The sequence below is a fragment of the Colletotrichum godetiae genome, assembly GCF_030913485.1.
Source record: "Colletotrichum godetiae strain CBS 193.32 chromosome Unknown BDP55scaffold_25, whole genome shotgun sequence".
NCBI classification, from domain to species: Eukaryota; Fungi; Ascomycota; class Sordariomycetes; order Glomerellales; family Glomerellaceae; genus Colletotrichum; species Colletotrichum godetiae.
This window is the reverse complement of record NW_026851273.1, coordinates 510,962-525,701: the sequence shown is the minus strand read 5'-3', so window position 1 is coordinate 525,701 and position 14,740 is coordinate 510,962. Positions and strand designations below refer to the sequence as shown.

The 14,740-nt window shown below is 52.6% G+C and overlaps 3 protein-coding genes across 3 annotated transcripts; all 3 read left to right on the top strand.

The window, feature by feature from the left end:
• Positions 1-36: 36 nt before the first annotated feature.
• On the top strand, positions 37-3,753 carry BDP55DRAFT_554036 (tetratricopeptide; the record flags this gene model as incomplete). The annotated part of the gene is made up of 2 exons (XM_060569354.1): positions 37-2,631; positions 2,686-3,753. The coding sequence occupies 2 exons, from the start codon at positions 37-39 to the stop codon at positions 3,751-3,753; spliced, it is 3,663 nt and encodes a 1,220-aa protein (XP_060428610.1).
• A 2,809-nt stretch (positions 3,754-6,562) lies between these two features.
• On the top strand, positions 6,563-8,317 carry BDP55DRAFT_633046 (alpha amylase; the record flags this gene model as incomplete). Its single annotated transcript, XM_060572500.1, has 1 exon — positions 6,563-8,317. The coding sequence occupies one exon, from the start codon at positions 6,563-6,565 to the stop codon at positions 8,315-8,317; it is 1,755 nt and encodes a 584-aa protein (XP_060428609.1).
• Positions 8,318-10,257: 1,940 nt separating this feature from the next.
• BDP55DRAFT_769326 (S-adenosyl-L-methionine-dependent methyltransferase) lies at positions 10,258-14,040 on the top strand (the record flags this gene model as incomplete). Its single annotated transcript, XM_060581055.1, has 4 exons — positions 10,258-10,693; positions 10,776-11,467; positions 11,551-11,696; positions 13,335-14,040. 4 exons carry the CDS (start codon positions 10,258-10,260, stop codon positions 14,038-14,040), a joined length of 1,980 nt encoding a protein of 659 aa, XP_060428608.1.
• Between the last annotated feature and the right edge of the window lie 700 nt (positions 14,041-14,740).

Sequence of the window (14,740 nt, the reverse complement as noted above, 5' to 3'; positions counted from 1 at the left end):
TTATCCGAGGCATGTCATAGCCTCCCATCCGCCAAAATGTCAGCCCTCAAGAACGGCGCGATGAATGGCACCAATGGCGCAGCCAGCGCGCCAGTCAGCAAGCGGTTCTCTGACATCCCAGCCGCCATCGACGTCCCGGTTCAAGGCGAAGCCGAAGACGAAGCCGTCGAAATCGATCTCCTCGAACTTTTCGATGACCCCACCGAACTTTGCACCCTTTTCGAAAACGAACGCGCCGCTCGAACCTATTGGATGACCGTTGCACTGGCCTATGCCAAGCAGAAGAAGATTGACCATGCTATCGAGATGCTGGTCCGAGGTGGAAACGCGATGCGCGACAATAACCCAAGGGAAAAGCTGAGCATGATTGGATGCCTATGCTGGATGTATCTGTGGAAAAGTCGCGAAGCGCCGAGAGTGCCCCCCGATGGCGAGCTGGCTTCCGAAGCCAAGACAAAAGAATACTACCTGCAACTGGCGACTTCTACGCTGAACGATGCGTCGCGCATCAACCCAGCGTACCCTCCCCTGTTCCTGGCTCGCGGAGTTTTGCAGCTGCTTAGAGCGTCTCTGCAGACCCCCAAGGCGGCAAGTCATGGACAGGTGGACTCTGAAAAGGCGGATTTGTTACGATCGGCACTCAAGGCTTTCGAAGACGCCATCCGAGTGTCGCAAGGGAAGAACATGCTTGCGGTGATGGGAAAGGCGCGAACTTTTTTCTCACTTGGGAAGTACCCGGAGTCCCTGGCATCCTACCAAGAGGTTCTGCAGAAGATGCCCGACTTCGTCGACCCCGATCCGAGGATAGGCATTGGCTGCTGTTTCTGGCAACTGGGCTTCAAGGATGATGCTAAGCTTGCTTGGGAGCGGTGTGTTGAAATCAACCCCGAGCACAAGGTTGGAAACATTCTTCTCGGTCTCTATCATCTTGACGCCAGCAGCCGCATCCCCACAAACAGCCCCGAGTTCCTTCATCTATACAAGAAAGCAATGACCGAGTATACCCAGAAGTCTTTCAAACTCGACAAGAACATGCCGTTGACATGCGCAACCTTTGCCGGCTACTTCCTGTCGCGCAAACAGCTCGGCACGGTAGACTCACTCGCACACAAGGCCATTCAGTACACCGACGTCAATGCGATCGCGAGTGACGGCTGGTATCTCCTGGCAAGAAAGGAACACTACACTGGCGACCCAGAACGTGCCAGTGACTTCTATCGCCGAGCCGATGATGCGCGTGGCGGTGCCGAGCGTGGCTACATGCCTGCGAAATTCGGTGCTGCCCAGCTAGCAGTGCTTCGAGGCGACCTCGGTGAGGCGAAGTTGCGATTGGAGAAGATGATTCAGCAGTCCAAGAACCACGAAGCTATGATCTTGCTGGGCACTTTGTACGCGGAGGAAGTTTTCGCGAACGAAGACGCGGACGGCAAGGAGGACAAGTCAGCCGAGATGAAGAAGGCGATTTCGCTTCTGGAGGGTGTGCGAGGTGCTTGGAAGGATAGCAAGAAGGGGATGTCCCCAGACGCTGCGGTTTTGTTAAACCTGGCCCGTCTATACGAGCATGAGTTCCCCGAGAGAGCTCAGCAGTGCCTTCTTCAAGTCGAGCACTTGGAACTCGACCAGATCCCGGAGGAAGAACGCCCGACCGGAATTGAAGACGAAGCCGAGAACCGCGCAGCCCTCCGCAAGTTCCTCCCTCCGCAGCTCCTCAACAACATTGGTTGCTTTTACTCGCAGTCTGAGAAGCACGAGCAGGCCAGCGAAATGTTTGAGGCGGCTCTGGGTGCTTGCATGAAGATTGGCGAGAAGGATCAAGAGATTGATACGGATGCTTTGGTCACCACGATTAGCTTCAATCTTGGTCGAAGCTACGAGTCACAAAGTATTTACGACAAGGCCACCGAGGTATACGAAGGTTTGCTGAAGCGCCACGACGACTATACCGACGCCAGGACGAGACTTGCGTATATCAAGCTTCGTAGGAACCCCAACAAGGAGGGACCTGACGCCGTTGCCAAGCTGTACCAAGAAAACCCTCAGGACCTCGAGGTCCGAGCCTTGTACGGCTGGTACATGGGTAAGGTGCACTCTAGAAAGCGCCCACACAACATCAACGAAGACCATGAGTTCCGTCATTACAAACACACACTACAGAATTACGACAAGCATGACCGCTATGCTTTGGTTGGCATGGGCAATTTGTACCTCATCCAAGCTCGAGAGATGCGACGTGAAAGCGACAGTGACAAAGCCAAGAGGAGCGCAACGTACAGCAAAGCGGTTGAGTTTTTTGAGAAGGCCCTTTCCTTGGACCCCAAAAATGCCTACGCGGCACAGGGTATTGCTATCGCGCTGGTCGAGGACAAGAAGGATTACAAGACGGCCTTGGGCATTTTCGTCAAGATTCGGGACACTATCAAGGATGCACATGTCTACGTCAACCTAGGTCACATCTATGCTGAGCTCAGACAGTACTCCAAGGCTATCGAGAACTACGAGATTGCTTTGTCAAAAGAGGGCAAGGGCAGCGATCCGGTCATTCTCGCCTGTTTGGGACGGACTTGGCTCAACAAGGGCCGATCTGAGAAACTCCTGGACGCGTATCATGAGGCGCTCAAGTATGCACACAAGGTAACTTACTTGTCTCCAGGTAATTCCATCTGCAGTGACTAACACAATATTCAGGCACTCGAAGCAGCACCGGAACAAGTTCACTACAAGTTCAATGTGGCTTTCGTTCAGATCCAAATGGCAACCACTGTTTATGGCCTCAACGAGAACCAGCGGACGTTGGCGCAACTTCAAGAGGCTGCTACTGGGCTTGAATCTGCAATCTCTGCTCTCGATGAGATCGCGAGCCATCCACAAACTCCTTACCCCAAACACGACGTCGAGCAGCGTGCCAACATGGCCCGCAACACTCAACGCAAGCAGCTTGAGAGAGCCATAGCTAGCCAGAAGGAGTACGAGGAGAAGAACAAGGAGAAGTTGCAGGCGGCTCTGGAGCAGCGTCAAGTCGAGCTCCGGAAACGTGAGGAGGAACGACAACAGGCTCTCGACAAGCAACGCGAGAAACAGGAGAAGATCAGAAGGGAGAGAGAAGAAATCGCGGCAAGAGACAGAGAGATTGCAGAGCGTCGTGCCGAGGAGGAGAAGGCCCGACAAGACGCCGAAATGACAACCGACAGCGAGACTGGCGACAAGGTCAAGAGAAAGAAGAAGTCGGCACCCAGAGGCGATGGCGAAAGCCGCCCGAAGAGAGGGTCACGCAAGAAGAAGGCTACCGAGACAGACGGCGAAGACTCGGGCGAGGAACGCCCAACAAAGAAGAAGCGCCGCCTTACAAAGAAGGAGTCCACGGTGAATAGCAAGTACAAGTCTGCGGAGATCATCGTCGACAGCGATGACGAGGATGAGGACGAGGACCCCTTGGACCGTGCAGAGAGGGCACTCGAAAAGGCCAGCTCTCCTCTTTCTGATGCTGAAGAGAAGGGCGGCGATGACGAGGACAAGATGGAGGTTGACAACAACAGAGACATCGACGAAGACGATGACGAGGACGGTGGAATCAGCAGACGGCAGCAAAACTCACGGTCCAGGCGGGGCAGGGTCATTGAGAGCGACGAGGATGAGGACGAGGATGAAGCCCCCAAGGAGAATGGTGCAGGCGTAGATTCTGATGATGAGGCCGACAAGGCGCAACCCGCTGCTGACACCAGCATGGCAGATGCCGCTGACGATGACGAGGAGTAGAGGCTCGGAAATAGCCCGAAAGGGTAGCCCATCTTATTGTGAGGCGACAGCAAGGTATTCTCAGGAGTGTTCATTCGCCTGGAAAATCGGGATCTCCAAAAGCGTCTTGCGTCTATTCTGGCGGTTTGTAGTATTAAGTATGATAGGATAGGGAATTACACAAAAATGGCATATGACTTGAAACTTATCCGGAACTCTGTAGCTACGATTTTGTCCGCTTCGGCGGACAGTCGGCCGAATCTGGCGTGTGTCTGGCGTGTGTCTGGCGTGTGCAGATGGAGGAGAGAGTTGACGTTCCCTATCTATCTTTCCCACCTGCCTGAGCATATCCGAAGTCGAACAGGGACTTCGATAGGGTATCCGGCTAGATCATCGGCCCTACAATGCCTGCACACGTGTATCCGTACTAAGGTAGGTAGGGTAGGGTAGGGTACCCCGCGTAAGTGGATTAGGGGAGGTCTGAAGTTGAACGTAATCCCAGAAGTTCCTAGCCAGACTAACTGTAAGATTGGAACTGAGCTTGAGCTGCCCACGGTCCGGGCCTCTGAAGCTGTGAGGGCCGGGTGGTTGGTTGGTTGGGGTTACTTTTCAACATAAGTTACCTTTGTAAGTTAGGTTGCGAGGGAAGGTCGAAGTCGGAGAAGGAACACAAAAGGGGGTCTACGGTGCGGCAAGGTATAGTAGGTGAGGTGAAGGCGCGGAGCCGCAACGAAGGCACGGCGGCACTGCCGTCCTGCCGCCCTGCCGCTCTAGGCGGCTTATCCGGGCTGGGGGTCTCTGTACATGATACTACGACGTCTTTTAATGTTTAAAGTTGGGCAGAGTTCAGGGCGAAGGTTCATATTCCCGTCTGGCGTCGTTGATAAGTGACGACAAGCTTTCGAGGGGGGGCTGGTTGGTGGTACCCTGCCACGACATGTCTATCTATCTTGGGGCGGATGGATGGCCCGTTTTGGTGGTCTCAGCATTTCCCGAAGGAGCATGAGGGAACACCCTTCCAACGAGATGGTGATCGTCACGAGAAGGCTGGTCGGATAAAGCTGGTGATGGGGAAGAGGTTTGGCAGAAGCGGTTGAACTTCGGGACGGGGAATGTGATTTCGGGGTGGTTTGCGACTAAGGCAGGGTCAGATGGTAGGGAGACCGAGTTGTACCGAGAAGGAGAAGATAGGCCAGAAGGGAGAATTAGCAAGTGTGATTTGACGCATGTCGTCGGAGCTGTCGTCGGAGAATCTCCCGTGACGGTAGATCAGACGGAGGAGGGGTGAGAGGCGCCAGAGAAAAGCGGATAATGCATGGCCGCGGATAGAGAGAGGTCGTGTGTGTGTGTGTGTGTGTCTGGAGTCATGGATAAACGGGCAACGTGGTCCTCCTTACTCTCTGTGTGTGTGTGTGTTTTGCGTGGGAAGTTGGACAGGTTGGAATCTGGAACTTACAACCCCTCCAAGAACCGTCCATGAGGCCTTGGCATTATGGGAGAACGGCACGGCATCTTCCACGGGCCATTGAGTGAAATGAGACCACTTGGCTGAACGTGGCAATGTTAAGCACTTGTTCTCTACTCAAGGTTCGCCCAAGCTGCGTGCCTATTCTTGAGGGAATCAGTGGTCACGGTGTAAGTGTGCGCAAGTTTTACGTACCTAGCGTGCGTGTCTGGATTGACTGGTTGGTTGGTTTGGTTGGCACGGATAAGTTGTAATAGGTTTGTAAACTGGATGGTAAGCTTAGTTAGAAAGAACTCACAAGACCACAAAAGAGGCCCAAGAGGCCCGAGACTCTCTCTCCAATACTCCAATAACTCTCCAAAAAAGAAGGGGTCGGCAGCGCCCCGATCTACAATTTTAGCGAGAGTTTGCCCGGCTGCCTATCTTACCCGCTAATCCAACCCGCGCCCCTGGGTTGGGCGTGGAGTTCGCTCTTTTTCTTCGTCTGTATTTTGCACACACACGCAGCAACACGCAGCACCTAATACGGATTCACACCACACCATTAAGTCGACAACCCCAACTACGGAGACCTCGCCGCGGGGCACACACACATGGGACCAATGGACCATGGTTCCAAGAAATAGTCCGCACGGCGCGGGGGGAACCAATTGTATTTCTTCCAGACTTTACAGCGAGAATTGAGCTGCCTCTTGGCCGTGTCATTGGCCGGCCCTGCGCGCACCACCACCACCACCACCACTCTCTCCGCGGACCACCACCCACACACACACGTTGAGCCATCGAACGCGCACCTAGCAAACACAAGTTACTTAGCACGATTAGGTGGCCGCCCCCCCGCGTGGGCAGCAAGTAGACTCGGGACTGACTCCAAGGTCCAAGGGCCACCACCACCCGCATGCGGCGCTTGCATGCACCGGCCTGTCATGGAGAGGGACGATCTTCCGCACCGTGGCCCACACACGCACGACGTTTCGTGTCCCGCCTCGGTTATTGCCAGTGGTCTTTCGACCACCTTTTTCTTGACTTGGTTCCAACTTGAGAGACAGAAAGAGAGACCAAAGAGACAGCGAGGAGGGGGGCGGGGAAAGACAATGGCGCCGGGCTAAGGTCGACTGTGGTCCGATTCGTGAAGATGTATATAAGTGAGAGCGAGAAGCTTCCGGGCGAGCACTGTTTTTGAGCTCGCAAGCTAGTCGTTGTGTTGCTCTTGTCTGCCCTGCGCTCCTTTACTCTGTACTGAGCATATCTACTGTCCCACTTCCTTCTTCCTTCTTTTTCCTCCCTTCCTCTCTTTCTCTTACACCCAATTACAACCTCTCTAGGTAGGCTGGCTTTAGCAGCTCTGTCAGACTAGTTTTCGGAATGGGTTCAATAACTTTGAACAACGCCAGCAGAGCTTGGTGGAAGGATGCCGTCATCTACCAGATCTACCCCGCCAGCTTCAAGGACGGCAACGGAGACGGCCTCGGCGACGTCCAGGGCATGATTGACAAAGTCGACTACCTCAAGGACCTTGGCACCGACATCGTCTGGGTCTCGCCCATGTATGCCAGTCCCCAGATCGATATGGGCTATGATATTTCCGATTACCAGGACGTCCACCGCCCTTACGGTACCGTCCGCGACATGGAGGTTCTCATCGAGGAATGCCACAAGCGCGGTATGAAGCTAATCCTCGACCTCGTCGTCAACCACACCTCGGACCAGCACAAGTGGTTCCAGGAGTCGAGATCCTCAAAAACGAACCCCAAACGCGACTGGTACATCTGGAAACCACCCCGCTACGCCGAGGACGGCACACGTCTGCCTCCCACCAACTGGCGAAGCCATTTCAGCGGTAGCACCTGGGAGTGGGACGAGCCCACGGGCGAGTACTACCTCCATCTCTTCGCCAAGGAGCAGCCCGACCTGAATTGGGAGAACGAGGAGACGCGCGAGGCCATTTACGAGAACGCCATGCGCTTCTGGCTCGACAAGGGCGTCGATGGCTTCCGCATCGACACGGTCAACATGTACAGCAAGGGCGTCGACTTCCGCGACGCCCCCATCATGAACAAGAACGCCTACGAGCAGCCCGCCTACATGATTTACTGCAACGGCCCGCGGATACACGAGTTCCTGCGCGAGATGAACGCAAAAGTCCTCAACCACTACGACACCGTCACCGTCGGCGAGCTCCCCCACACCCCGGACCCGAAACACGTCCTCAAGTTCATCAGCGCCGCCGACCGCCAGCTCGACATGGTCTTCCAGTTCGACATTGTCGACCTCGGCCAGGGCGTCGGCTACAAGTACCAGGCACAGAAGTGGACCTTGCCCGAGCTGAAGCGCATCGTCGCAAAGTGGCAGATGTTCATCGAGGGCACCGACGGCTGGACGACGGCCTTTTGCGAGAACCACGACCAGGGGCGCTCCGTCTCGCGCTGGGGCAGCGACACGCCCGAGTGGCGCGAGACGTCAGCCAAGATGCTGGCGCTCATGATGTGTTCGCAGACGGGCACGCTCTTCGTCTACCAGGGCCAAGAGATCGGCATGACCAACGTCTCGCGCAGCTGGGGCATCGAGGACTACAAGGACATTGAGGCGCTCAACTACTACGACGACATCAAAAAGGAGTTTGGCGAGGGCAGCGACATGCTGAAATACGTCATGGACGGCATCAACCTGCTCGGCCGCGACAACGCGCGCATCCCGATGCAGTGGGACGACAAGCCTTACGCCGGCTTCACGGACAATAAAGAGGGCGCGTGGATGCGCGTTCACGACGAGTATAGGTCCATCAACGTCGCCAAGCAAGAAAAGGAACCGGGCTCGGTGTTGAACTTCTGGCGTGAGATGCTAAAGTTGCGCAAGGAGGAGGGCGAGCTGCTGACGCACGGCGCGTTTGAGCTGTTTGACGAGGAGAATAAGGAGACGTTTGTGTATAAGAAGTCGCGTGGGGGCCGGAGCGCCGTCGTGGTGTTGAATTTCACGGGCGAGGAACAGGCGGTCGAGGTCCCCGGCGAGGGCGCCAAGATCCGGGTCGGTAACTACGACGACGTCAAGGATAGAGTTGCTTCCGAGGGTGGCAAGACGGTCTTGAGGCCTTGGGAGGGACGGTTGTATTTGCAGGGTTAAAGTTGTGTGTGCATGTGGTTCTTTGGATATACCTCCTGAGTGATAGGGTAAGATGGGTTGGTGGACAAGAGTTGGTACAGATTTGCGGACTGTGCTATTTTGATTGAGAGTCTATAGAGAGATGATCGGCCCACCGTGGCTGGAACTTTGGGGGTTTAAATTTATTTAGGATATCAAATGAAGCTATTCCCAACTCCTCACAAATTACTTTCACAGCGTCCTCTTTGTAACTTTTTGGAGTCGCTGAGTAGCCCCCAAAATTGGGGTAAGCTCCCTTGCAAAGTCCGTGCTCCCCTCTCTCGGCTCCCCGCATTTGCTTGCATCTCCACACCATCTTTAATTCTTCAACATCCATTCAACTTTCTCAAACGTTCCCTTCTCAACAAAGTGTGCTAGGAGAGCTGACCAAAGCAGACACTACAAAACAAGAAGGACATTGTTGATTCATAAGTCTTTCAATGCTCTAGCAGTTGTTTTTCACTTCTTGCATACGCTGCCCGTAGAGTCATTCTGCAGATTTCCGCGCAGATTTTTGCTGTCGGCAACTATATAGTGAAGTATAATAGAGACAAGGAGATCACAAGTTCCTTTTCTTTACAAGTACAAACAGTACAGCGCCAAAGATTCACTTCATAGTGCCAAGTCATATATTCTTCTCAGTCACTTGGCCTGCTAAGCTGGCTGACTTCTTTGATTCTTGAAGGCGAGATCGCTTGACGAACTATGTACGCCCAAGTCCTCAAGATGGACCTACATAAACGGAAAGATATTGTCAAGAAAGCAATCTCTAACCCGCTCTTTATGTTAGAGGATAATCAGTCTTGGTTCCCCTTCGCTTACAGCTCTTATAGAAGGGCTGGCTTTATAAGTTTCTAGAGGAAAGTAACAAGGTAAAGAGCATACTCCGAGGGGGGAGATACTGGGGTACCACGATCTTGAGCTTTTGCTTCCCCTTCCTGAAAGAAATCACACAGGGCGTATAACTAGGTAGTGACTCATAGGCCAGTGAAGTGGACACCGACTGCTTCTCTTTCTTGACTGCCCCTGTTCTAGTGGCCATCTCTCATTGTGACTCAAACAAGGACAGAAAAAAAGCAAAAAACTGGACTGTTGAAACCAGTTCACAGAAATGATGAGTGGCTTTTCGTTGCCTGTCATTGACAATCCCAAATACGTCATTCCTAAAAAGTTCAGACTCAAATAACGGATGTCTTTCAGTTCCCCACTGAGATTCTGCTCAACGTGAGTCCATATTCTTCTCACATACCGCTTTGTTGTCAATCCCGTATTGTGTGAAATCTACGTGTTACGTTGGTTTATACTGACCGTTGCTGGCATATCCAAGATTGCGAGTATGAAGCGTTTGATTTCACTCGAAAGCCGAGTATCGTCAATGTCGAGCAGCTATTACGACAGTGAAGCGTAAAAAGATTCCCTTGTCAAGGTTGTGAATTGAATAAGGGCTTGCTCCTGGTTCTACCTTGGTTAATCGAAAACCTACATGCATACTTCAAGTCCCGTTCCAATACAAGTCACGATCCGGCGATAGTCCTGCATCGTACCACGAATATGTACGAGTGACTGAGTACTATCGAGACACTTCGAGTTCTGCTCTAATGCCAGTCACGCTCCGATGCCAGTCCTACATCGTACCATGGGTACGTTCGAGTATCTAAGTAATGTCCAGACACTTCAAGTCCTGCTCCAGTGCCTGTCATACTCCGGTGACAGTCCCGTATCGTCCTATGAATACGTTAAAGTGGCCGAGCAGTATTAAGACCTTCAAAGTCCCGCTCCATTGTCATTTACAGTCTAGTGATATCCCCGTATCGTGTTACGAATACGTGCGAGCGACTAAGCAATACCGAGAGATCTCTATTTAAATGACTTTCTAGCTTTCCCATCTCTGTTCCAACTCTCCATCCACCACCACAATCACGATGCCTTCCCCGAGTCAGAGCCTGGCCCTGGGGTACGTCATCGTACTCCAGGGTCTCTGGCTCTCCTTCGCAGGCAGTCCCATCATTGACTTCGTTCTCAGCGCTTTTATAGCAGTCCCCGTTACCGCCGCTCTCTGGCTCGTTGCTTCCGCCATCAGCCCTCGCATCAGCGAGGCCGTTCTCCTCCCCGGCCATACTATCGAATCCTACATGACCTTCAAGCATCCGGAAAAGGTCACGTACCGCGGCAAGAGAAAGATCCCGATGGCCACCTTCTGTCAGTTGTACCTCAATGGAGACGTCGAGCTGAACGGAGACACTCTGGCTATCCTCGAGAAAAGACATGACTGGGCTTCCTTCCGTCTGACTGTCGGTCTCATCTACCACGTTCTCTTCAAGCTCATCCCAAAGATGGCTGAGGATCTCTGCTTTCATGGTATGTTTTCCCCTCATCCTAACTGATTTTCATCAGAAATATCTAGTCGAGTTGTATACAGATGATGCTTGTGTTTATACAGACTACGAGGAACTCGACGTAGGCCTGCTGCGAGGCTTCCTGGGACCGCGCATGATGTACACCTCTGGTATCGTCCGCGACACCAACAACGAAGAGTCTCAAGAGGAACTCGAGAACAACAAGCTCGACATCATCTGTGAGAAGATTCGACTTAACCCATTCGATAGAGTCCTCAGCATCGGTTATGGCTGGCAAGCGTTAGCCAACCACGCCCGTCGTATCTTTCCCAATGTTCCATTCACTGGCCTCACCCATACCAACGAGTATATCAACATCCAGGCCATCAGAGGCGGATACAAGAAGATCATCTGCACGCATCTCGCCCAGCACAAAGGCCCCGGTAACTTCATGGCTCTGCACACAGGCCCTGGCGAGTGCTCAGACTTCCTCAAGCATATTCACGGTCTACTGTCCAACGACGGTATCTTCTTCGTCGAGGTCGCGGGCGCGGACAAGTCTTGGCAGTACGAGGACCTCGTATGGAGACTCCTCATGGCCAAGTACGTCTGCCCCGACGCCGTCCCCTATGCCTCGCTCGGATCCTTGACCAACCAGCTCGAGACCGCCGGCTTCAGAGTCAACAGCGTGGACAACATTGGTCGCCACTACTCTGAGACGGTCCGGAAGTGGTACGGTAACTTTGTCTGGAATCGAGACGCTTTGGTTGTCATGTATGGCCCCAAGGTCTACCGGGTGGGTTTTCGAGCGCAGCTCTTTCCCTTCCCCCTTTCTGTCACCATAAGCATAGGATACTGACATTTAGCCTACCTTTCTAGACGTTCGAGTTCTTCTTGGCCTACATGGTCATCATCTTCGGCCAAGGCCGCGCCAATACGTACCAGATTGTTGTCACCAAGAATCCCAGTTCTGTCAACCGAACTGAACCTGAGCCTGAAGTTGAGGAGTCTTGGGATCTCTGCGAGTAGTCACTTGAGTGTTTCCTTCTTCCATTCAACTTACACCGATCTTTTAAGTCTCTTGATTTCACAGGCTTCCATGAGGAAGTAGTATTCTGAGATCAGATGTGGCTGAACCCGGGGTTAAAGGCTGATCGGAAGGAAGAAGATCAAGGACACATCATGAGACTGGAGACCTAGAATTGCCATAGCTAATAGAATGATAGCAGCACTAAGTATTGCACTAATCTTCTCTCAGCAGAGGTTTTACAAAATCAGTTCATAAGTGGTGACAGACTGGGTGGCTGTGAGAAACAATAGTGATGTGGCACACAACGTGATACAGCATTAAACTTTTTTCATATCTTCGCAGGAAAACAAAAGCTACGGTCGCTAGTAAGTAGTAATAAGACACTGCTTGGTACATAAGGAAGACTTGGCAGCTTGCGATACCTTCGAACTTCGAGCAAATGGGAGTGCTCGAGCAAAATTCGCAACAGCAAGGGGTGGCCTATGTTCGGGTACCACAAACTTGTCAAAAAGCATGGCACCAAACGGACTTTATAATACCAAAACCAATGCGAGAACCGAGTGACTAGATGAGAGAGTGTTTGCGCTACAGTTAATGAAAAGAAACATTTTGAGCAAACACCACGAGAACATGTTTGTACCACCCTCCTTCAAAGAGAAGGGAAATTAACACAGCTCGGATCACGAATCAAGCTCGCCATCGAACATATCACAAACAGCCCTTCCATCTTACTATCCGTCCCAAATGACTACTGTTCCCTCTGAGAGTTAAACAAAGACGCATGACCAAACCTGCGAATAAAACCAAGGGCAACCCTTTTCGCCCAGACTACGCCTCGATTTTCCCATCTCTTTCGTCACATCTTCGTTTGTTCCCCTTTGCCCCATCATCACATTTACTCCAACAGTACCATCTTCCCGTTCACTCAGTTAATACTTCTTTTTGGGTCAGAGTTCCAGCGATGCGGACCCTCTCGGTTCTGCTCCTCGTCGTTGCGGCCAGCCTACCAACGGCGGAAAGCTTCGGATTCTGGCGTCCTAGCCTATCAGAGCCATCGACAGAGCTCGAATTCAACGACCGCAGTCCCGCAATACCGAGAGCAAATCGATGGCCACGGCCGCAGCTGACGCCGGTAGTCATGCATTCAGATGCCGTCGCGAAGAGACTAAAGCAGAGAGACCCTGTCACAGCCGGAACCATAGGCAAGAACACCTGCGGCTTATTCACCCTTTCTAAAGAAACGGATCCGGGTAAGTCTTCTCCCTTCTTTAATTTTTCCCTAAGAAGAACAGTCCCGACCCTTGACAGAAAATGTTTCCACGCGACAATCTCGGTCTTTACAATATACTGATAAATTTCTGTTTGGCTACTATAGAGATACGAACGCGCCTTTGCGTTGAACCAGACACCAGCTGCATCGTTCAAAAGGATTACCTGTTCTGTGGAACGAACCCAATCGTCTCCTGTTTGCCTCAAAGTAACCCCTTGTGCGGTTCATCTCCATCTCAAACTCGTGGAAAGGATACGATTTGCTGGTACGTCCGCGTCCCTCGAGACAAATTTCACGTGTTGCCCCCCTCCAGTAGCTTCTTGGGCGGGTAGAAGACACTAATAGTGTCTGATGAAATAATAGCACGTCAACAGACGGCTTCAACGGGGAGTGTCAGCAATTCGTCAGGAAAGAGGGAACCCAGAGCAAGACGCTCTGGGGATGTCGCGAGACAGGCTTGCCGTGGGATCCCATCGTCTACCTGTATACCGCATCGTCCAATTTGCTTCCTCCAGTTCTTTTCACCACCACGGCTTCTTCTTCTTCTTCTTCAGCAGAGACAACACGTACCACATCCGTGCCAAACTCCTCCTCGATAACCCCAGACGACAAGCCCACCGCTTCCGTCCCATCGGGCCCGACACTCTCAACAGCCTCTTCAACAAGCGCGCCGACGCCAGAGCCTTCCAACGGCAGCGGCGGCGGTGGCGCTTCATCGAGAGGCTCTCAGACGGGTGCCATCGTCGGCGGCGTCCTCGGCAGCGTAACCATCCTTGCCATCGCCGGCTGCGTCGCTACATGGCTCGTCGTGAGATGGAGACGAGAGACATCGGTCCGGGAAGAATCGAGGAGCGGCGGTCACGTCTCGCCGTCTCCCAGCCACGAGCTTGTTGGCGATCAGCCGTGTGTGTCTCCTAATCTGAAAGAGGGAGGCGGAGGAGGAGAACAGTGGGACTATCAGCCCATGTCGCCCTTGTCACCCGCGTCCTCGTCTGCGCAACGGGATGAGTTTCAGGCGCCGGCGAGCGATTCGATAGGGAGCGCGATGAAGCCTGCAGAGTTGGGTTGAGTCGGACTGTTCGACGCTGTGGTGATCTCCAAAGTGATCCAGCATCTGATTTTACGCGAAAGTCTCAGGCGGGCCAAGCGATGTTATAGAAATGAATTATCATGTTTTTTCTTCTTCGGTATAAGTGTGAACCCTGCAAGCAGAGACACCACATTATTTAGAACTTAGTTATAGTCGTTCATGCGTATCACTGGGATTGATTACGAAGCGTATGGCGGATGATCTCGAGAGCACCTGAAATACGTTGTGAGAGGGGAGAGAGTTCTTCATGGTATGCCTAGCCGGCACTTGATGTTGTTTCGCTTTGAACATTCTCTTGGGCCAGTTCTCCCAATTCCAAATCAATGTAAGTACGAGACTTTTCAGGTCATGATCGGTTGACTCTTCCCATCGACGTTTCCCAGACCTGTGAAGTTTACTTAGCCATGTCGATTTCTCAAGGATCAAGTTGCACGCGGTTCGAGCACGGTAGCATACTTAAATTTCTACTTCCTACTTCAACATGCGCACCTCGCGTACTCTCGCCTTGTCCTGATCATTGCTATTCCAAGAAACCTTGAAGCCCCATTCATGAGAGTTCGGGACCATGCAACATAACAGAGATTTTCCGCCCTTGAAAAACCTCGCGCTGAATGTTTGCTCGAACTAAGGGCAGACGAAGCGACGAGATGGACAAAGAGACGCGGATCCGGCCCATATC